Source organism: Aptenodytes forsteri, unplaced genomic scaffold (assembly GCF_000699145.1).
Source record: "Aptenodytes forsteri isolate BGI_AS27 unplaced genomic scaffold, ASM69914v1 Scaffold72, whole genome shotgun sequence".
Lineage (NCBI taxonomy): Eukaryota > Metazoa > Chordata > Aves > Sphenisciformes > Spheniscidae > Aptenodytes > Aptenodytes forsteri.
The window spans coordinates 100,849-125,214 of NW_008796193.1; the positions used below are offsets into that span (position 1 = coordinate 100,849).

The 24,366-nt window shown below is 41.8% G+C and overlaps 1 protein-coding gene across 1 annotated transcript in view; it reads right to left on the minus strand.

The window, feature by feature from the left end:
* Positions 1-24,366, minus strand: part of LAS1L (LAS1 like, ribosome biogenesis factor) — a 35,866-nt gene that overhangs the window by 10,203 nt on the left and 1,297 nt on the right. The window contains exons 3-11 of the mRNA XM_019474316.1: positions 23,693-23,774; positions 22,457-22,654; positions 20,528-20,574; positions 17,198-17,307; positions 10,189-10,274; positions 9,007-9,222; positions 7,663-7,798; positions 6,691-7,070; positions 4,001-4,142 (exon numbers count right to left, since the gene is read on the minus strand). Of these exons, the coding sequence (XP_019329861.1) occupies positions 4,001-4,142; positions 6,691-7,070; positions 7,663-7,798; positions 9,007-9,222; positions 10,189-10,274; positions 17,198-17,307; positions 20,528-20,574; positions 22,457-22,654; positions 23,693-23,774 (1,397 nt within the window). The remainder of the gene's footprint in view (positions 1-4,000; positions 4,143-6,690; positions 7,071-7,662; positions 7,799-9,006; positions 9,223-10,188; positions 10,275-17,197; positions 17,308-20,527; positions 20,575-22,456; positions 22,655-23,692; positions 23,775-24,366) is intronic.

Below are 24,366 nucleotides of genomic sequence, written 5' to 3' on the forward strand. Positions count from 1 at the left end.
ACTGGTTGAGTCACCATCCCTGGAAGTATTTAAAAGACGTGTAGATGTGGTGCTTAGGGACATGGTTTAGTGGGCATGGTGGTGTTGGGTTGACGGTTGGACTTGATGATCTTAGAGGTCTTTTTCAACCTTAATGATTCTATGATTCTATGACCACTGGTATGGGGGGGGAAAAGGAGGCAAAGCAGTTGGGGCTGGGAGACCAGCAAAAGAACAATTAGATTGTCTCTTCAACCACCTGCAACTAGAGGATTAGAGGTCAAAGAAACAGACACAGATTACCAAAGATCCCAAACCACTGCTGTTACCACATAATGCGTGGAATAAAAGTGGCAAGGATAAAATATTGATAAAGCGCATCAGCTGCAGAAATTGGGCAGCACCATAGCAATAGTTTCTGCTTGCTGTTTTCTCTCCAAAAATTTTCTCAGGAATCCAGAAATAAAAAAGCCTGATGGCTTTTTTTTCCTCTTCTGGGGGTCTTTTGCACTACCCCTCCTGCTATCAAGCTTAGCCTATTAGATAAGAGGAATTTGGCAAGGATGGAGTTTGTATAATTTCATCTAGGCTCCCTTTCCCACGGAAGGTTGGACCAGATGATCTTTCGAGGTCCTTCCCAGCCTGGGCTATTCTATGATTGTATCACGTTACTTGGAATGGAACAGAGATGCATGTGAGATGACTTATATTCTATGATAATTGACCAAAATTTTCTATTCTTAAGTTTATTCTAAATTTTATTTAACAGAGATGTTTCCACACTCAGAGTAAAGCTGTAACTAATCAGACTTCAATACCAGCACTTTAACTCCTGCTGACACTAGCAAAGATTTTGTTGATGTCTAAAGCAAAATGACAAAAAAACATTTATTAGTAATTTTAGTGAATTTTTATTGACGAATTGAGTAATACGTGCTGTGGATTTTCAGACAGCAGACTTTAGTATGGCGAAGTTCTAGCTCCTTTAACATCTACATCAGTGGTATGATATAAAGTTTGTATCTAAAGGAATTCCTTTGCTTGTAGAGCAGAACCTGGAATCATTAGGTGATTTTTAATTCCTGTTACTTTAGAAACCACTCCAAGAAATATACTGGGATTATAGAACACCTGAAGTCTACAACACACAAATCAGAAAGGGCACAGGCTACAGCTGGTTTCAAGTAGCAGCTTACAAACAAGCCAGAACAGTGAATCACGCTAGTCCACATATACTTCATTACAGCCTCCATAATGATGACTCCCGCTACCATGCATAGAAAAAATCAACTGAGCCAATGAGGATCAGATTAAGAAACCCCCACCCATCTCTTGTCAGAGCCTTCAGGCTAGATGCCAAATGGTACTCATTACTGTAGCCAATTAGAATTCTGCCACATCTCCTTATTCTTATCAGTGATCTCACCTATCTAAACATCAAGTCAAACAGCTTTATGTTTAAAGTCTCTGAGATCCAGCATTCTATCATTTGTGACTACAGTGAGAGTGCCGGGGCTCTGCAGACTAGAAGTAGATACGCAAATTCCAGGAATCTGCCTTATTCCCAACATGGAACATGTTGCAAGAAACATGATCATGGCTGGCTGACACCAAAGGGCTCTTCTGCTGAATCAAAAGGGTTTTTTTGCATCTAGTATAGATTTACTCTTCTTTTTGGGATGATAAACTATCAGAAGACAAATGGTTACCTGCTCTCTTCACAGTCCGAGAGGAAATTCATGCCGCGCTCAAAGCATAGGTCTTGTCAGTGATTGACATCATTCAAGAGGACTCAAGAAGGATAACTCATTTAACCTCTCGATATAGAGAGAGGCAGGTTTGGTCCTGCCTCTCGTAGAAGTGTTGGAACCAAGAACTTCATTAAATATTTGGACCATCAGGAAGAGGAGCAGTAGGAAAGGATAGTTTCTTTTTGATTACCTAGCAATCTCTGAGATGCTAATTTTACATTTCAATTGGATGAATCAAGCAGAAACAATACCTTCTCAGCAGGCCTGAACTGACAAAAGAGCAGACTAGTCCCAGGGAGGATGACCAAGAGGATGGAGAAGAATGGAAACCTTGCTCTTTGGAAGGTTTCGAACTGGAAGCTAATCTGAAGACAACTCTGTATATGTGAAAAGTATGTGCAAGAGCTCTTCCCAATGCAACACCCGAGGCTGCATGACTGCCAATGTTATTCACGTTTTTTGGAAGCTACTAGATTGGGCCCATCAACTACAGGGAAAGAATCACTGATTAGAAAGCTATCCAATCAAGTGTTTAAGAAAATAACTGCCATTCATTTATATTCTGAAGTGTTCCTTGGATTAAAATACATATAAACCCATCTCCTATTGTGTATGTGATGAAATTGATTTGACAGTTTACAGCATTCAAGTTCCTTTGACTTCAAAGGGTGAAACAATGACCCTATTCAAATGTCTTCAATGGGAGGGTTTAACTGGATAAACTTCATTTAGTAACAGAGGTGATCTAACTAAAGCTTTATAGAATGCTCCCATTATTTCCATGACAACCTGTGTTTCTTTACTGAGGTCAGATCTGCAGCTTAAATTACTAGCTGCAGCTCTGAAAAGGTCACTGGGCAATGCCAACATACTGTGCCTGAGGATCAGAGGCCCAGTTAATAGAAACTGAGTTTTCAAGCCTGCTGAGGCTGTGCTAATAACTTCCAAACTACTAAACAGCAGTATCTCATAATCCTTGCAATGGTTTCTTTTAGAAACAGCAGGAGGAGTAAAGATGGTAAGATTATAAGCTGGCTTCCTCAAAGAACACCATGGAAATCACATTTCTGATTGCCAATTATGCCACTGCATTTAACTTTTAGATAGTGCAAAAGACCCAAGAAGTGAAAAACAAAAGTACATTCCCAGAAGGGAGTGAGAACAACAGCAATTACAAATAGCAGCTCTCAGTCCTGATGGCAGGAAAAGATGAAGGAGACAAATGCAGAGAGGTAAATGTTGAGCATATTCATTCAGCTTCAAAGGATGATTGTTAGGGCTTCATGAAGTAACTTCCTATGATACTGGTGGGTTATCACAGCAATACAGGTAGCAGTAACTTCTGTTGACTGTGTCGATCAACAATGCAAGCCTACTGTCAGACTAATGCAGTACAAGCAAGCAGGAAGAGTTTTCTGTTGCAGTGGGGGGAGGGGGAGGAGAAGAGAGTTTGTCTCATGCTGGGTTAACCATAGAATGAATAACTGGGACTGCAGTGACATAGACCTTACTCAGGAAGCGTACTATAGTCTCCATTTCAAGCATACAGAAAAAAGACACATTTGCATTCACTGATGTGAAACTCTCAGCATATTCACCACCCCAGTTACGTACAGCCAATTCCTTCCTCAGGTGTTACAAAAGTAATCTGCAGTCAACCACTTCCTGTGGCTACCTTCTCTCCTCATCTTCAGGCTTTCCCACTAACGCACCTCAAAGTGCTTCAGCAAACCACTGTGCATTTTAGAATGACTCCTCCTTCCTACACAAGATTAGCTAGCTAGTCTGGGAAAACTGACACTGAGGGAGGCTAAATGACTTCCAAGGCTTCTAGTACCGAACGCTTTAATTGCAAGGCCACAGTTCTTCTCATTAAAGTTATTCATCCCAGTGTATCACCAGGCAGATTCCGCACCAGCTCTCATTAGCTTGTTTTAAAAATTCTGTACTTCCAGACTAGTAGCTCTAAGGGATCAGCAGACTGTATCTTACTAACAGCATCAGACAACACCAAAAGTTGTCAGCACAGTCTGAAGAGCAGACCAGCGCTGCAAAGGTCCTTCCAAACACACACATTACTTGAAAAATCCATGAGAAGCACAGTTAGGAGATATTAGAGATAGTAGTAGATATTTGGGTCAAACTATTTAGTCAAACAGAAGTAAGAAGAAAATCTCATCCTTAATTTTTCATATCGTATAGTACAAGGCACAGAGAGACAAATGCATTTCATGGTTCAGTGGCAAAGTCCTGCCCACACCATTACTCACTTTGTACTGGGAGACTTCCACTCATCTCTCACTGGCTGATCAAGCAGGGACATCATGGAGTAATTATCCAACATGAGACCATCAGGGTCATCTGTCTGACCTGGGAGTTTCCCAAGAGGAAAGTCTTTCCATCGTACTTCATCTGGGTAAAAACAAAACATAAACACAAGTCTGAGCTCACCAGAGAAATTTTCAAAAAACGAGATCCCCCAAAGTCCACAAATACTGTCTCACGCAACTCAGCCATTCAGCAAAAACGAACAATCTCGGGTACTCAGCAAAAATAAGTCTGAACTACAGTTTTAACTAATTTTATTTCTAACCTTACTATCTCTTCCAAAGAAAGTCACTGTAGTACATGATACAACAGGGACACATCTGGAGCCGTGTAACATCACGCAGTCTACACAGTGCAGCTCGTCCAAACCACTGTGAGACAATGTCCATTAAAAGAAACCCCACAGTATTCTAGAGCAACCCTTCATATTTACCTCCCTGTTTTAAGCATACTTTTGTTTGAAACATACACGTTGACTTACATACATTAATTTTAAAAAATTACTCTGCATACTTCTGTAAATGGAAAGAGCCATTTGTACACATACGAAGACACAAAACAGCACCTTTGCATCCATCCTGTAGCTCGTTCCTCCAGTGAGACTAAGCATCAGCTTCTTAATGACTCGCTGACATTAGCAGCTGCACAGCAACAGTGCAACAGTGACTAAAGAAGAACTGAAGCCACAAAACTCAAAGAGTATAAGGCTGGGGAAGCCTAAATAACCAATAAAGCAGTTCTGGACAGACAGGTGGGCTGGGATGAGATTTTCTTATTCAAGAAAAAGAATATGACAATGTCTTGGAAATTCTCCTATTTGTTTTTACAACTACCTATTGCTGTTTCCTCTCCAAGACTTCACATTTGTTAAATTTGGCTTCCAGTGGGGGCCAGAAACTGCACAATGGGAAACCATCCATCACAACTGATAACATCAGTGAGTCCATTCCTTTATATTGCGGTGCCAAAATTTCAAAGGCAGTTCCCAATAGGGAAATCCCCCTTTAAGTTTTATTCTTATTTCACATCTAACTAAATGAAAGATACAAATTATTACGTGTCATTGTTTTGACAATAAGATTTCTTAAGCCTATGTGCTTTCTTGATACCAGAACACTTATTTCTGGAACGCTTACTAGGAGCTCAGTGAAGACCGGCAGACAGAAGCCTTCAGAATATAAGGCACTCCACTCCAGAGAGCCAGCAATAATTACACAGACTATTTGAGACCCCTGCTAATCATGTACAACTTGACCATTTCCTTCTCTTTGCCTGAAACTGATTTGTTTTGCGTACCTGATATCTGCTCAAAAAACCAAGCATTCCCCTAAAGAACCAGCAGATTTATTTGTTTTTCCTTTTATACTGTTCTTGGCCATCTAATAGAACAAAAAATCTTAACACAGGATAGTGCTTTCTAAGTGTTATAATTTTACAGCTAAAAAAGGGGCAGAAATAGCATTTGGTAACATCCAACGCAGCTGTAAGGCAAATTACCATTATATATATTTAACAGGCTAAGCCCTCTCTTTGGGGAACAACCTAGTAAATAGTTGATATACCACATATTGTCATGGGTTTGTACATACCTACTGGCTATAGTTTCAAATTGTTTAAGGATGGTAACTACACAGATGTTATTCGAACAGAAATTAAGTTTACTCACAAACAACTACATAAACAGAATCTTCACAAAAATCAGGTGGTTCAGGACACAATGTGTGTTCCTTCAGTGAAAGCTTTGCTTGATCTGAACCAAAGTCACTGAAGCAGAGGACAATTTTGCTTCTGTTCTCAAAACATCCAGCTCTAACAAGCTGTTCATGTCAGCATAACTAGGCCAAGCTGCCTAGGCAGATCTGGTTGGGTTTTTTTTTTTTTGACTTGGGAAAATTTCCCTGTGAGTAGGGTACAAGAGTTCATTGTCTTCTAATGGCTGCTTTTCTTCTTCTTCCTTTAAATATCACTTTGCCTCCAACTCCTCTCCACCAACCTCCTCCTCCTGTCTTCAAGTCCCTCCATAAATCACTCATCCAAACATCTTCTTAGCTACAGAACCCTCCACCCCAACAAGAAAGTACAGCTACCATAATAAAGCTAACAAAACACTAGATATACTGTTTATTCACTCTTAAATCTTGCCTTGCTCCTTTCTTTTTTGCTTGCCACCATGTCGTAACAGCAACTTTCCTGGAGCATGGAACTTGTGAGCATATGACTGGTGCTTTCCAGCACAGCCAAACTGTGCTTTCAAATACCCCCAAGTCTGACAAACGGAAGTCCAAGAAACATCCATATTTTCTTTGCCATTCACAGCTGGCATATATGCTGCCCCATCAATTGGATACATTGAAATTTTAAACAGTTTGAAAAAGCCTGATAAAAAAATTAACGAGGCAGTAACAACATGCTCCCAGACAAAGCACTCACAGTATTTTAAGAGTTTGAGAGAGATGACTCCTGCACATAAACAGAAGACTAGGAAAAAAACGGTTTTCAGTGATTTGGCATTTAGATGATTTTGAAGCACACTTCAATTCTGGCCAGGCCCAGAGGGCTGAGATGCCTTTGGATTTCAATTAACATTTGCCAGTGACAAAGATTGTCTAAGTCTTACAAAGTCATTTTTTACCTGCAGTGATCTGCCAGGCGGACCCTTGCAGTGCTGCCCTTTTCTCAGCAATAGCCACCATGTTACCAGAATGAGCAAGTCCTTCCAAAGGATTTGTTTCAGTTACCATCTCTTCTTCCTCCTCCTCCACCTCCTCTACACCATCATCTCTCTCCAGCACATCTTCTTGTTTCTCTACAGTCTGCCCTTGATTTTTAACCTGATTTTCTTGCCTGGCCCTCCACTGTAAGCTCTCTATAGTGTAAATTGGCTGTTCACTGCAGTCTGAAGAGAGGCCTGGACTGGACAAAGGGCCACCTCCTTCTGTATAAACGGAAGCGAGATAGAGAAGGTTCTTCCGCGAAGAACGTGGCAAGCGAGGTCTCATGATTGTGAGGATCCTAGAGAAAGGAAAAGGGCAATGTAAAAGCCTTAAAAGCAAAAAAGATTCCAGATAAAGGTTTATCAAGCTGAGCAGCCTTTTAAGTGTGAGTTTCCTCCAGGACAGCTCACTCATATATCTCCTCTAACAGGCAAATCTGATTATTCCCTGGTGGGTGGATGCTGGAATACTCCCTCTTTGTGATTGAAATTAAGGACTTGTGATACTTCTAACTGAATTCCTGCTTTGCTGTTTTCATGTGAAAAAGTTACCACCTGTGCTAAATTAGTATCACCTGTATAAGCAGTCACATCTCTGCTACCAAGTCACTTTTCTTCTGACCAGGTTGCTTCTTTAATACCTCCCCAGATAATCTCCGCTTTCATTTTGAAGGTGCAATCCTTTTAAATTCTCCTGTTCCTTCTTCTCTTTGTAGAATCAATGGGGAGATAAGCAGCAACAAGCAGGGCTTTATATGCACCTGCCACAATTTCTACTAGATGCAAAGGAGGGGAACGCAGCTACAACTCAGCGTATCAGAAGGGAGCTGGCCAAAGCTGTTACAGAGCAGTGTTTGCTGTCCCTTTTCTAGGTCACAGGATCAAACTTACAGCTGAAGAAGATGTGGGGTTGCCCAGCAGGGAGCTTCCAAGCAATTATCAGTCAGTCTTATCCACTGCAAAGGAACTTTATGGAGGAACAGCTCCTTCACGGACACCTGTTTGTTACAGTGTTGTCTTTTCTTCCCTTTAAAGAAGATAATGAAAACAACAAGGTGCTCAAAACTCATTAAAAATATGCCCTTCATTCCTTTGCATTTTTACTGGAACACTCATCCTCAAATAAGCTGGCATTCCAATCCAAGTCCAAGACCAGATGTACTGACCAAATACATCAAGGTTGTTACGAGGGACTTGCCAATGCACTGACAGCTAGGTTAGCTCCACAAGACGTGACCACAGTGAGGTGCAGGCATTCCCAAGCTGGTTCTGTGCATGCTATCCCAGACAGGCAAGCCACAAGATGTTTTTGTACAGTATTGTCCCAAATAAATGCAGTATACTGCTTCTGGGACCCGAGATCATTCCAGATAGCACTGCAATGAGTAGACTTAACAGCTGGGAACTACTACCATTCAGGGATCTTGGTGCATAATAGATATGCTCAGCGCTGGCTGAAAGCATCAAACGTGAACCCGTGACCGGCATGATACTGGCAAAATCTTGGTGCAGACTGAGCCAGACCGGGAGAGGACAAAAGAGGTGGCAAAATTAACCAGCTGAAACCTTCTCAGGGATACACTATATCGTAGTATAAAAGTCCTGTTAACAGAATTCCTGTGACACGCTTTGAATAATTAAAGCTCTTCTGTGCCCCTGTCTTCAGAATGAAACATACAGTTTGCCAATTTAAACAGTTCTAAGGAGTCAGGAACAGAAAACAAAATATTACTTTATTACTTTTGTGTAAGTTTAGAAGGCATGAAAATCCTGCGATAGGATTAAAAAAGGACAGCAAGACTATATAAGTATCTTGTAAAGGCAGGCTTCTGTTAAGTGAGGAAAGAACTAGGAACAGGGAACTCATAACACGTTGCATATAACATCTTTATTTGTTATCTGCTACTGTTATTTCCTACAAATACTAATATCTGGAAAAAATAGCATTTAAGGGCCTGATCTTTCATGGGAGAGATTGGCTTTTCCTATCTTGAGGAGGCTGCAGCAAAGCTGTCAGTAACAATTTCAATTTTTTGCTAAGAAATGCGTGACATACACAAGCTGCAGGTTGAAAAGTGTAAGAAATGCAACAATAAAAGCTCTCCGTTCACATGACAAAATGTAGTAATTAGGTTATTGCACTTTCCATCTCAAGGTCACACCACTCTCCCAGTTTTCACGGTAGTACAGAAGAGACTTGTATATTTTACACAGAGAAATTCCAGACATACTCACCAGCGTTTACTTTGGCAATGCCAGTCAGCATCTCAGAAATCCAGCTGATCAAGAACTGAGGCCGGAGTTCTGAAGAGTCAGAACATTCCTTTAACTCCATAAACATTTTCTCTATTAGGATCTGTGTAAAACTTCGGGAAAGGAGGCCTGCCAGCAAAGGCTGCCAAAAGCAGTAAAACGTCTGAGGAATTTTGAACTGCCATACCTCTTTATTTGCTGCCGTAAGAAGACCAAAAAAACAAAAGAGAAGCCAAAAATCACTGTTTTGTAATTTTTTGTGAACCACGGGTGTGACACTTGTTCCAAACTACAGTAGTTTGTTCTGAGATCGCTGGTTCCAGGGTATTTCCTGGGATCCTCACTGAACCTGGAACTATTATTTTCTTATGCTAGGGAAGTAAAATAAGCAGCAAATTGATAATTAACACAACAGCTCAACGAAAGCAAAAAATACAACGCCTGATCTAATCACATGGTAAACCACAGGAAAATCTACCTGTTTTGCTAATCCCTTTCCAGTTTCAGCTTATTTCACACATAATGAAGAGCTATTCTGTCTAAAAATACACTGCAAAGAGAAGGCACATTGAGCAAAGCAATATAGAATCAAAAAGCTCCTAAATTTTTACTACTGTAATATAGTCACAGAAATTTGAGGATCTTTCTTGGAACGTTCTTTGGCTGATGTTTCCAAGAGGTCCCAGGGGAATAGACAAATTATTAATTTTCATTGCCTCTAGGTACCTAATTCTCTTGCAGCAAATCCATGCAACTCCACGTGTATGGGCAGCAGCATGGAACTAAGATGCAACTGGTGAATGAGGCTCAAGAAAACCCGTTTAGATTTGCTCCAAATCTTCAATGTAGAAAAGAAACTAGTGGGAGTTCATAAAATCAGTAACTATTGCAGGTAAGGGCAGAGATGTAAGCTTCGAAAGATGGTTTGGCCAGGCAGCATTCAGTGCTGAAGAGCTATCCTTCCATGGTAAGAGATTTACGCAAAAGCAATAGCTAAGAATGGTCATAAAGGGGTCTGGAGAACAGGTCAAAAGATGTTTAAGGACCAGATACATGAAAAATATGCAGAGAACTACGGATTTCAGTATAATGAGAAAAAAAGAACAGACTTGGACATAACACTAGCTATACACTTTTTATTTATGTTGTGCCCAAAACACTAACCTTCATACTTGATATTTAGCATTTTCAGACAATCCATCTTTGGGATGAGAAAGCCATCACTGAGAAGAGCTTCAGCCACTGTCTCCCTAGAGCAATCAGAGAGTCTTATTAATGCCACTTACTCTTTACATATCAAAACACCACTTGCGCCAGTTCTGAAACAAGTTTGAGAGCCAAATACCTGGATCTATGAGGAGGTGATGTAGCTTATTGTACGGCTCTAAAATCATATGCCAGTTTTGGGCTGGATATATCCCACTAGACTTGGAGGGAATGTGCAGTTGTGCAAACTGGAACAGAACCAGAACCCTGAAGGAAATATTTCTGCTCGAGTTGCAGAGGCAAATATCTTGGTATTTCAAAAGCACAGGAACATCTGTGATAAACATTTCAAAAGCACAGGAACATTTATCATACTGAAATACTTATGGTCTGCAGTACGATCCAAGTCTTCTGCCAGCAGGCCAGCCAAGATTTGAGGACCTCTGACCCACAGAGCTAGGTTAAATTTCAGGGGAAAAGCCAACCCTGTTGACTTGCTGGCAAGGCACACCTTAAGGTGCAGTTCACACAGTTGTTTGGCAGATAAGTTGCAGTAGGGTCACAACTGCTCTTCCCTACAGCACCTACAGCTCTTTTTTGGATGTCTCCTGCTCTTATAGCTATCCTGCGAACTTCAGTTAGTCTGAGAGCACTGAATGGTCCAGCTCAAGGACCACTTCATCTCCTATTAGGCTGGCTTAATGCAAGTGGAAGACTGAGGGGACCCACATGGGTAGGCTGAACTGACACTTGAAAGTAAAATACAGCAAAAGGGACAGAAGTAAAATTCCCACAACTACCCCAATATCCAGCCATGGGATTCTCTTGAGTTCTTCTGTTCACAGTTCTATCCATGAGCATCTCTATCCGTGAAAAGATACAGCACTAAAATAAACACTTCTCAGAATAAAAATCAAGGCGTCCATTTTCAAACACTGAATAAATTCCACAGAAACAACTGCTTTTGCTATCAGACTCATTGGATTTGGAATGGTAGTATCCATGTCAAACACGGCATATTTTGGTATAGAATGGATGAGAAAATTTGTCTTCTACAATAGGGGTGACTTCCGAATCTAAACATCCAGGCGTGACTTAGATCCAATACAGGATTTTTATAAATACAAACAGCAGCTGAAGATCTCAGAGTGCAGAAACAACACACACAAACACTAGACCACTTTGTCATAAGTAGATGATGCGGTAGGAGATCAGAAGGCAAGTGGTAGAATGCAATGTTTCTAAAAACAAAATCCAGTTTCAATCCTTCTGTTCTCTGGAAACTGTTCCAGCATAATTACCATTATTCCTGCATGCAATGACTGATGATCACCAACTATTAAGGATATATCCATGCAGATGGCAGCTTCAGTAGAGAACCATTTAAGCAGAATAACATCTGACTAAGAAAGGACCACTGGGTCAGTTCTCTGAAGCAGACAGCAGAGGATCCTTTGCAGTTAGCTCATTTTGCTTTAGGTCTAAAGGAATCTTCTGCCCTCTGCACAATCCAAATTACAGGGTATGTCAATAGGGGAAATGAAAGGCTTTACTCAGAATTACATAGGCATTCTAAATTAAAAAAGCACTTTCATAGGTCACTTGACATATTCAAGAAAACTCATAAACCCTGTTATCCCTGAGTCCATAATCCAAGTTTCCAAACCTAATGAAGTCACAACCTTGTCAATGCATTCCATGCCAGCCTTTCTCCCTCCCGCGTGGTCTATTTTCCGTTGAGTGAATAATTAAAAGAAAAATTTTCTCTTAAATGAAAGCAAGAAGCTGAGTCCTTAAATTAAGCATCTTCAGAAATACATAGGAGACTGCAGGAACAACCCTGTCTTCAGCTGAGAAGGAAAGTACTGGATGGGATACACCCAAGGGTACTGAGGGGGCTGGCAGAAGTGCCCCCAAAGCCACTTTCAATCCTTTATCAGCAGTCCTGGCTAACCGGGGATGTCCCAGCTGACTGGAAGTTAGCAAATGTGACACCCATCCACAAGAAGCACCAGAAGGAGGATCTGGGGAACTACAGGCCTGTCAGTCTGACTTCGGTGCTGGGGAAGGTTATAGAGCAGACCGCCCTGAGCGCCGCCACACCGACATGTACAGTACAACCAGGCGATCAGGCCCAGTCAGCATGGGTTTATGAAAGGCAGGTCCTGCTTGACTAACCTAATTTCCTTCTATGACAAGGTGACCTGCTTAGTGGATGAGGGAAAGGCTGTGGATGTTGTCTACCTAGACTTTAATAAAGCCTCTGACACTGTTTCCCACAGCATTCTCCTAGAGAAACTGGCTGCTCATGGCTTGGATGGGCATACTCTTCACTGGATAAAAAAACTGGCTGGATGGCCAGGCCCGAAGAGTTGTGGGGAATGGAGTTAAATCCAGCTGGTGGACAGTCACAAGTGGTGTTCCGCGTGGCTCAGTACTGGGGCTAGTTCTGTTCAGTATCTTTATCAATGATCTGGACGAGGGGATCGAGTGCACCCTCAGTCAGTTTGCAGACAACACGAAGTTGGGCGGGAGTGTTGATCTGCTCGAGGGTAGGAAGGCTCTGCAGAGGGACCTGGACAGGCTGGATTGATGGGCCGAGGCCAATTGTATGAGGTTCAACAAGGCCAAGTGCCGGGTCCTGCACTTCGGCCACAACAACCCCATGCAATGCTACAGGCTTGGGGAAGAGTGGCTGGAAAGCTGCTTGTCAGAAAAGGACCTGGGGGTGCTGGTCGACAGCCAGCTGAATATGAGCCAGCAGTGTGCCCAGGTGGCCAAGAAGGCCAATGGTATCCTGGCCTGTATCAGAAATAGTGTGGCCAGCAGGAGTAGGGAAGTGACCATCCCCCTGTGCTTGGCACTGGTGAGGCCGCACCTTGAATACTGTGTTCAGTTTTGGGCCCCTCACTGTAAGAAAGATATTGAGGTGCTGGAGCGCATCCACAGAAGGGATGGTGAAGAGTCTAGAGCACAAGTCTTATGAGGAGCGGCTGGGGGAACTGGGGTTGTTTAGCCTGGAGAAAAGGAGGCTCAGGGGAGACCTTATTGCTCTACAACTACCTGAAAGGAGGTTGTAGCGAGGTGGGTGTCGGTCTCTTCTCCCAAGTAACAAGTGCTAGGACAAGAGGAAATGGCCTCAAGTTGCACCAGGGGAGGTTTAGATTGGATATTAGGAAAAATTTCTTCACTGGAAGTGTTGTCAAGCATTGGAACAGGCTGCCCAGGGAAGTGGGTGAGTCACCATCCCTGGAGGTATTTAAAAGACGTGTAGATGTGGTGCTTAGGGACATGGTTTAATGGTGGACTTGGCAGTGCTAGGTTAACAGTTGGGACTTGATAAAACCTCTTCCAACATCAAAAATAATATACACACACCACACACGCACACATATATATATAAAAATAAAAACATTCTTGCCAAAACTTCTCTCTGAACAGTGAACACACACAAGGCAGTTAAATGCAATTGCAAAATCTCTCTGCAGTAGCACCACTACTGAAGGCTTTGGCTCTTTGCTAGTTTTGCAAGCTGTGAGTTGTGAAACAGTCCCCCATCCTTGGCTGTTGCAAGTGGGGGATTTCCCCGCATATCAGGGCAGCTATTTTAATGAACTTGCCTGATCATTAGGAGTCACTCAGGAAACCATGAAACAGCTAACAGAAACAAAACCCACAAGACAGAAAAAATTACATTTTTATAGTCGTACAAACCAGCTTCCTCCTCTCTGTATTCTTTGTCTTATTTGAAGCCTGTGCTTAAGGGAACCATCAAAAAAGCCTTATTCAATGTAGCACAATGCAGTGAAGACAAAGTTCTTATGAAAGCATTACTGCCAGATTTGATTACTTAAGAAATGACAGATACCCTAGAGATACTATACCATCAGACTTTTTTGTTGGAACAAAGGATCCGGTGATGCTGTTTTTCACAGATTCTTGCCCCACCTTTGAAGTTTCTTTAGGCCACACCTACCATCTGAGTTTCATACCCTTACCTAAGTTACTTGGGCTGGAATTCCAAACAAAGCTCTCAGAAAACTGACAGCGAAAGCTGGAAATGAAATCAGGCTCCTGAGATGTGCCACCTAGTTCTAGGACTTTCCCAGATAGATGACAAACTTTTTTAAACTGCTTTAATTTTGGAAGCAGCATCTCCTAAGCACACCAATTCACTGGTGCCCTGTAATCCATGCTATCACATACACCTGAAGAAGTGGGGACGTATGAACAACTCTACCCTACTGCCACTTTACCTTCTAAAGAAACGGCTGCAAAGCAGTGAAATTCCCAACACACTGTGCAGGAATTAAATGTTTCATTTATAATCGACAGCTATCCTAAGTATTTCCACAAGTGGGTCTTTTTGAAAGACAGGAAAAGTCTAACCCTTCCATTTGGCTTACCAACATATAAGGACACAAGCCTACACATTGCAATAACAACATTGAAGCATCGTAACTTCTCATCCACAATAACAGCTTTTCAGAAGAAAAGATTCACACACAGGCACTTTTGGACTAGCAGCAGCTGTTTAACAGAACGTAACAACTGGACAGACTCCTTCCAAGCTAGAGGTGGTGTTGGGGGTGGGATAGTTACTTTTCAAGTCTTCTCTACATCTGCCAGATCAGAGTTTCCTGTAGAAACAGTAATGCAAAAAAGGCTGCCACATTCTGGTGACAGCACCCTGTACAGAACAGCATTCCACTGAACCAGATTCAAGCAGCTTAAAGGCGCACTTGAATTCAAGCCTGTTAAACTGTCTCAGAGGTGCCAGGCTGATCTCAGGAAAGCAAACTCTTGCTTACTTGCCCACTGGCCAGATGCACCACAAGCAGGCCTACACAGGCTCCCCACACTATGCTGCTCTCAGAGTATTTGCTATTTGCTCAGGAGCACCCTTTAGAAGCAAGGGGAAAAATATAACCAAGCTTATCAGCAGAAAAAGCTTGTTATGACAAGCTGTGATAACTGTTAGTAACTGTTGATGCTGTACACAAGCACCACTTCGAGTCAGACTGCTACCAGTTATCCTGGAGTTGGGAAGTGCTCTGGAGACATTCAGTCCTCTGCAAAGCAGAAAACTGGCTATTGACATTAGGGGGGTTGGGTTTTTTTTTCTGTTAGTTTGTTTTAAAGTTACTACTTCTGAAGAGAGACTAGAGATTCCCCTTTTTACTGCACACTCTTGGGTCAGCAGCGGCTCCAGATTAGGATCATATGTTATAAAACTCATCATGTGCCGTAGTCTTTTCACCTAACAGAACTCCAAAGAGGTTTCCCTTCCCCACACCTGCCCTCCAGCCAGTACACAGACAGGCACATTAGTGAAGGTTTAATTGACAGCCCTGCCTCAGAATCCCATCCCACTCACTTGCTGTCCATTCTGAACAGTTTAGGCACTGCTGAGATGGTGAATTCAGCCTGAAGAGTTCTTCTGAGAACTGCCCATGAAATATATAAAGATACAGTGTGATGTGCTTAAGATAGAAGCTTGAGATTATTTGAAGGGAAAAATGTTAGCATGGTTTGGTTGTGCTAGTAGTAAAAACCAAGCATTGCAGAACCCTGGGAACTGGCTGGGCATTCCAAGTGTTTGTATTCTCAAATATGCCATCAGTTCTAAGGGTTTCAAAAATGAAGCTGCCCCAACTCTCCTCTTCACTCCCCAGCACATGGTATTTCACAACTTGATGAGGACAGCAACTTTGAAACACTGGTGCCTCAAAGGCCACAAATACAGTCACTAGCATCTAAATTCTAAGTTTGAGTATTCTGGGGGAAGATTAAATTTGATAGATGAAGTAGATTCTTGATTCTTTTGGAAATCCACACAATCGGGGTTGAATGTACTTTGTGCAGCTGCATGGGACAAATAGCAAGAGTTGACACATACAAAGATGATGACAAAGAACTGCTAGAATGTGATTTAACACACTTTCATGGGATACCACAAGCATGTTTTGCAGAGTCAGTGCACAGCAAGCGAATCAAAAGCACAGTATTTTCCAAATTAAGTACTTGTTTTGATCGTATATATATTTGATCATATATAGGACAGTACTGTTAGGAAAGCTAAGTTTTGCACAGGCATAAACTAATAGGATAAAACATAACATAAACTAAACAAATATCCATTTGTGTTCTGATAGTGGCTAACAGAGGATGCTTAGGGAGAGTGTCAGAATCACAGGTAGGTGCGATGGCTTGCTTCCACCAGTACCTTCCAACCATCTAGCAACAGACAGTTTAAGTGATATAGAAGTCCCGTGTTTAGTAAGTTATGCTTCTCATTACAGAATCTTCATGCCTTCTTGCTCATTACTCCATGCTCAGCAGCCGATGGGCAATGCCACTAAGGTGTAAGTCTCTTCCTCAGGGTTTTCTTCTCGCACAACATCTGATAACTTCTTAAACTAATCAGCAGCTTGTATGGCATATATATTTATATTCAAACCATCAGGAGTTATAGCTCGTATCTGTAACATGATACTCTCTCCTCTCTACAGACTTACACTGATTATGTTTCTCAGAGTGGGACAAGATCTTCATGCAAATTTATATAGTAATAATAAAGTCTCAACACATTGGGTCCTAGAGGCTCTGTAGTAATAGAAAGATAGAAAGTATAGAAGAGGCCAAGTACTGTCTTGCAATTTTGAAGAATTCTAAAGGTTACTGTGAAATCAAAGTCTACACAAGGTTGTTGGGAGAGCTTTTGAAGATGCTGACACGCCTTGGGGCCAGCACAACTAAGTCAGGGACAACACCTTGGAGACCATCTGGCACAGGAAACATTACTTATTGACACAGATTAACAATTCAGTCCTCAAAGATGTTGAGAAAATCAACCAATTGCTTTCTCCATGATCAGCTGAACAACACGGTGAAAAGGTAGTGCAACAGGTCTACAGGCCCAGCTCTGCACTGTACCTTTCACCTCAGTTCCTTATCAGAGATGTACCTGTTCTCTTGCATCAGGTCTTTGATCTGAGCCAAAATCCAGTCCACTTCTGAAGAGGAATCAGACCACAGTTCTCGAGACTTCGAAACAGAATGCACAGTCTGCATAACCTGAGTGAAGGAAGAATCCAAGCATTAACAGAAAATATGCTCCAATGCAAACAGAAAGGTATTGCTATGAAAAGAAGATGCACATGCCATACGTACTTCATCAACAGCACTTCAAAAAAATCACAAAACTTCCCCTTCGTAGAGGTATATTAAAAATTTATATAAGCCATGTCATACTTGGAAAAGGCCTGAATTAAAAAGGCAGCAGCACCAAGGAGTCACAGTCCTGGCATACTCATTCTGGTTCTAAACCTTGCTCTCCCCGACTTCAGCACAAACCAGGACAGACTCATTTTGAATCATAAACTCCACATGTGGGGTGGGGATGAGGTTGCCTACTCAGGACAAGGTTTTGCCAGTCATATTATGCATACAGTAGATCAAAATGTCAAATCAGCACAACCATCTAGGCAACCTGTAATCAGCTGAGAGCACCTGATGAGTAAGAGCCATACACAAAACAGACTACCAGGTTGTACCAAGAATGGAAGACAAAATATTGGAGGTTAGTACTCCTCTGAAAGTTAGTGATTCCTTGGTTTGATATATACCTTATCTGAGTCTGTCCAGCAAGGTAAGACATGCCTTCTACTTATGCTCACAATCTACCCAAGTGGCAATTCTACCATCATCACCTTCTATAAAATAGTGGCATGAGGCATGTTACATCACCAACAAGTATCCAGCAGATTCTTTTTGGAAGACGATAACTACTGAGAGAAAAGAAGAAATTATTTTTCCTGCCAGGTAGGAATGTAATGTAAAATGAGACTGGAAAACCAAGGTGTCATTTTCAGGACTGTGATTAGCTCTCTTAACCTATATATGCAAAGCTACTGCTGCATGCAAAAGATACTTTAGATGACAAATCAAGTATAAAGACACGACCTAAAGTGACTAAAGAACCTCTAGCCTACCCATACGAACAACCAGACAACAAAGTATACAGCACCCACAACAGAGCTTATTTTGGCCTAATTTACACCTTACAGATTTATATAAACTTTTAAGTATAATAAGTAGTTAACAAAATAGCTAGAGAAGTATCTGGATCAGAGACTGTACAGTTACACTGTTATAAAGATGACTTAAGTATAAGTGATTCTCTTTCTTACATGAAAAAGATTAAAGACAGACTATACATTTATGCAGGGAGACTCACAGCAGAGTCCCTGCAGGGAAAGTAGCAAAGATACTGTACCACTCTTGCTATGCCAACCCAGGGTAAGTGTTCAAATATAAGCCTAAAAAAAGCTTCAGGTAGTATTTATTTGATATCTGGAACATTCAATTGCTGTCATGGTTAAGAAGTTATTTGGATGTACCAAACCATCTGCCCTTAAAGAGCAGAAGAACAAGCCCATGTCATTTTTTTCAATCCTTTCCTAAGTTTCAGAGATTTTATCAGCTGTAACCAGTTTTAAATTACAGGTCTACTGTTGTACAGAACAGAGTTTCAGAGGCCAACAAAGGACCAATATGCTTGCATCTATTCAAATTACTGGCAACAGTTATTAATGCATAAAAGTAGTGTTATGTTTTTTATTAAAGACAAACTTCAGTTAAGAACTTGCACATATAAACCACAAGGAGTAACACTCATTGCCGCTGACAGATCTTGGCAAGCCCTTTGCCCACCGTCACTCAGTGTACCTCAGAGTGGCAAAAATGATATATTAAAAGGAAGCTATATCCGCAACACATGTATCTACAGAGCATTCATTTTCCACAATTCAGCTGTATTTTGTCACAGTTGCCAGACTTAGATGTGCACCACTGGAAATCATTGAATAAGAAAGGCAGCCTTACAGGGTGAACAGAGACATTTCAAAAGCACAGTATGCAGCATTCAATTAAATTGAGGCATATAACATAGAGTTTACTCTTCAGCCTGTATTTACACCATTTCGATGGGATAAGGAAAATTTCACACGAGCTTCGAAACAAAAGTTTTGAAATTACTCTTTAGAGATTGACTGACTACTCCTTTCCCCCATTCAACCCTGGCCAGTTTAAATTTTGAAGTTGGATTTTCCTATTCAGTTTGAAATACTTCCCTCTGTTCTGCTAATATGTTAAGAGGTCACTCACCACATATAATCAATTTGTCTCCTTTACAATGCAATGCAAAACATACAATAAGCCAGTACCAACTACAGAAAGGGAAGGATGAACAAAGGAGAATCACGTTATATACTCCAAAACCAAGACAATGAAGAAAACTGGATGTTCATTTTCAATAAAATTCCTGACCCTAGCTCTCATTGCTGATTAAGTCTACACTTCACTGGAATGTTAGAACACCTTTCCCTTTAGCCCCTAATGATATTAATCGAAATAAAAGTAAGAACAGTTCCCCAATAACAATAGTATGTTGGTGAGGTCATATCCAAAGACATTTTACAGGGTCTGTAACCCAGCTCTCAACACATCTTAAGAACTATCCCATTATTAAGAAGGGGAAGCTGAGCAGAGAGAGATTTCTGGGGCAAATTATTCACAAATCTGAACTGCAGCACCTCAGCCACCGGGCCACTGCAAAAGTATATGATGGATGATAGAAAACATGGGCTAATGACTTCTGAATGACAGGTCTCAATTTCCAGAGACACTAGCGTGAACAAAAACAAACTGAGCGCTATCCACTTGGACAAGGAAGACTTGGGATCTCCAACAAGTACTTATTTATAAACATGAACAAAGTGTTCGCATTAGAAACCATCACAACTCAAATTGCTCGTTCTCTGCAGTGAAGCTTTACTTTAGCAAGCCATGTATGACAACACTAGGAGAGGTATCTGAACAAGGAACTAACCAAGCCTCCCTCGGCACATGCACCAGTCACAGGTCCCCTATGGGCTATGCACTAGACGGCAGCACTACTTTAGGCAAGAGTACACAATCTGGCAAGCACTGGTAGTACTGTGGACACTGGCATACTGCCACCTCTGCAACACTGATACAAATACTGCTTCTGTATCACTGACGCTTCTAGACAGATTCTAACTGTGGGAGGACGCTACAGGGAGAAAAAAGGGATCCCTGCACTTATATGAAATAAACTCCTGGCACAGCAACTCAGTCGTGCTAGCACTCAGGTATTTCAAATGAGGCCTGGCCAAGAGCACCAGTTCTTCAGTTTGGGCAAGAATGAAGAGAAGGCTTATTGCCCCAAGCAGGAAATGAGAACCGAAAGTGCTGATGATCAGGCTGCACTTACCCGAAACTGCTCATTCTTGTAGGATATCAGCACATCTCTGACTTTTTCTAGAAATAAACATAAATATATAGTTTAAACAGGGAATGGATCAACTATATAAGGGAATTTTGTATCTGGGCAAGCTGCTTAGTTCTGCTGAATATACACTCAGGGAAGACACCAGTCAAATGAAGTCATAAATTTTGATTCAGACAACACTCTGAAGACTCCTACAGCTCCCAGACTTTTCCAGCAACATAAATTTTATCGTGGGGTTGAACCAGGAGTTCAGTATTTTATCACTAACAGTGGCCAAAGACAGGCAAGTTGGATAAATCCAGACAGCTCAAAAAAAATCCCTAAATAGATCAGTTTAGGAAGAAATTGTTCCCATAGGCAGTTCATGTTCTGATGCATATTTGTATTCCTTATACTTGCATTTTAAATCTGTTGCAACAGCACTGTGGCTATTTGCAAACCAACCACATCCTTACGGGACTTTATTAAAGTTTAATTTACTGTCTACATGAAATGTCCTTTCTCTATCTGTGGACCACTTTTACTGTACCTGAAATAGCACCATCTTTCAAAATACTTCACCATTCAGGTGTCATTGTCACCTGCTATCAGGATGCCCACCACCCAGTATCAGCTTAGATAAACTTCACATGCATTTGAACTGTAGGACTGATATACCATTGCCATTCCGTTACTCTGGACATATAAATCACAGAATCTACTGTATCATTCTGCAACTTTCGGCAACTGGGGGTGGGGTGTTCTTTTTTTTTAGGGTAGCCAGGGAGAGGAAGGAATAGCACATGCTTGGATCTCATTCAACAGAAGTCAGACAGAAGCCCAGACATATGGTCTGACAAGAAAAGTGGTAAGTGCTGCTGCATTCCAAAGTTTAGTACTGCCTCTAGGTTTGGATTGTTCTAATAAATGCTGTATTAAACTCAAAGTGCACAACAAATGAGCTAATATATTCTACTGTATCTATGTATGAGTGTGTTATAAAGGAATTTAGTAAAGACTTGCAACAAATCTATAGCTCCTAAAGCCAGAAAGATCATTATAGTCACCTAGTGTGACCTTCCAGGGAGCAATAGGGGTCACTTCAGCATTTCTGCACACTCTCTGGACCTTGGATTGGGCTGCTGTAATCTGTTGGGCAAGTTACTCCCTATAAGCATGCCATGTTTTGTCAGAAAAAATTATGACTAATTGGTTTTACTGTTTGATACCTCACATGCCTCAAACTCACAGACCAGCCATCTAATCTTAACTCCCGTTTCCTCCAGTAAGTCATTCAAACTAGAAATCCACTTTGTGAAAAGCTCCTTATTTTGGGTTCAAAGACTTCTGGTGATGAAAAAGCAACCACTGGAACAGTTTACCAAAGTTTTCCCATTGTTTTGCACTTTGTATCTTAGATTATGTCCAGGTTGAGTTACCTGTGATTTTTTTTTTTATACTATTGGCAGCTAGTGATTTTTCTGTCCACGTGCGAAGTATTTTGAAACTGGCTGAACTGCCTTTATCCTGCTCTTGCTCAGGTTATGAATCTACAGAGTTCTGAGGTCTATAAAAGGATCACAGCCTTCTATGTCAGTAGTGGCCTCAATACCAAAACTGTGGCTGTCAAGACACTACAACTAACTTTTACAATGCTTGGTCCTAAACCATCCCAGTATAACTTTTGCTACTGATTAGGATACTGCATATTTGATAGAAGTAAAAGATTTTATGCTACAAATTCAGTGAACTAATACCAAAAAAAGTCAGTCACCCCAAGAATCCACCAAGGCCCAAAGAGGAATCCCAAAACCTGAGCTGAAAGTATGTCTTTATACATTGTCAGGGCTAGAAGATAACACTTTTAAACTGCTTTCTCTAGCATGGGACATATCTAATCCTCCTAACTGCTATTGTTCTAGGGACACCTACCATGGAATTCCTTGTGTTTCTGACAGGCCTCATGCTGTGGGGTTCGAATCTCCCATGCATCATTGTCCAACTCTGCATTTGTTTCCACCCCTTCCTGCTCCTCTTCCTCGTTCTCATCCTCACTTTCTTCACACAAATTATTGCCCAGCTGACGGCTCCAATATGTCTTTCGTAGCCAGTCCAGGACAACATCACAACCTAAGGGAGAACAGAAAACATTCTCTTCTCAGTGAGGTTTTCTTTGTTATCGAAAAAAATAATATAGGTGGCAGATTGCTAACTTGCATTGTGAGAAAAAATGCTGTTAACAAGTTACAAACCCTGAAATCACATGCAAGTCCATTAATGAAAAGGTGAACGAGTTTTAAAAACATACAACAAAAAACCACAACAAAAAACCCCCCACAACCCAGCATCACAGGCCTGGTAACCCACCCACTGTCTTTTTGGCAATAAAAAAGATTGGACACTGCTATAGCACTGCACCTCACTCAAGCTAGGCCAAATTTAAGCAGAAACTAAGTCCCAGCAGTGGTGTTCTGATGAGAAGATGAGTCAATTCTTTAGTATCACCATGATCAACATAGTGTCTACAACAATAACATTCATTTTTTATGCAGAGACTACACTACGCATACATTGGATAGAATAGAATAGAAAGAAAACCCCTTTTCTCCCATCACTATTCCACTATCCAACTCAATCTAAGGACCCAGCTGAAGGTTATTTAACTGGCTCCTCAGTGCTTAACCCAAAATTCCCAGGAATCCCTTCAAATGCCATGAGCTGGTCATTCATCCAGGCTTGCAGTACCTACTGCATTTCTCCCTAAATGGGATTTTTTTTAAGAGTCTCAGGTACCTCTAATGATCAGGAAAAGCACTTACCTCTTTCCCCGAGATGAACTTCCTGTGCTGTAAAGAAGCAAGAGGGCTGAACTATTGTTTCCAGTGCTTTTTTCCAAGGGAAGGAGAAAGTCTCTGAACACCTGCCCTGTGATGCACCACAGCTTGGAGCCACCGGACGCAGTTCAGCTAGCTACCCACACATGGCAGCAGCAAACCCTCCTGGTGTCTCACACCACAACTCTCCCTGCCAGGACGAGTCCGCTGCCTGCCCTGCAGCGTCCCAAAATGGAGGGAGGGGTGCTCCCCTCAGGGCCTGCAGCACTGGCATTGCCACCCTGAGCGCACCTCAGGCTGGGCCCTCCCAATGCCGCCCGCTGGCAGCACTCACCCTTGCGGCACAGAGCCAGCCGCGGCAGCTTCCCGTGAGTCAGCTCATGACGGAGATCCACAACCCAGATGGGGATATCCACCTGGAAGAACAGCCACAGGCATTACCCCACAGTTCCCACTGCATCATGCCACAACTGTATGGCAGCCCTGCAAGACTGCAGAGAACCTCTGCCTGGGTGGGAACAGCCTCTTCCGGGCCACTCCTGCACCGCAGTCTCCCAGCTTGGAGAAGTGGGCTTCAAGGGTGGGCTGAGATCCCCTCCTCTCTGATCCCACTCCTCCTGTGCCCTAGGATCCATACAAACTTGGGATTTTACAGTTTAAGTTCTTCAACATTACTTGCAACAACATATGTCTTTTTAGACAGAGGTGCTATGTGTCATTTAATGAGATATTGAGAAGCAGTTAAACTATATTTAAACTGATGAAACATTCTGGATGACAGTTTGTATATCAAAGATACAAATCATAGCATATGTAATACTCAAACCATACACACTCTTAAGTTGCACGCAATTTTTTGCAACTTTCCTAAGGACAACTAACTTTATGCAAGACCTCTATTTTTAAGCTTGACCAGTTTTAACAGGTGAGAAGCAGCACCTTTCTTAAAAACCCGGGGGGGGGGGGGGGGGGGGAAAAATTCATCCTTCTCCGATAGGGGCCCACGAG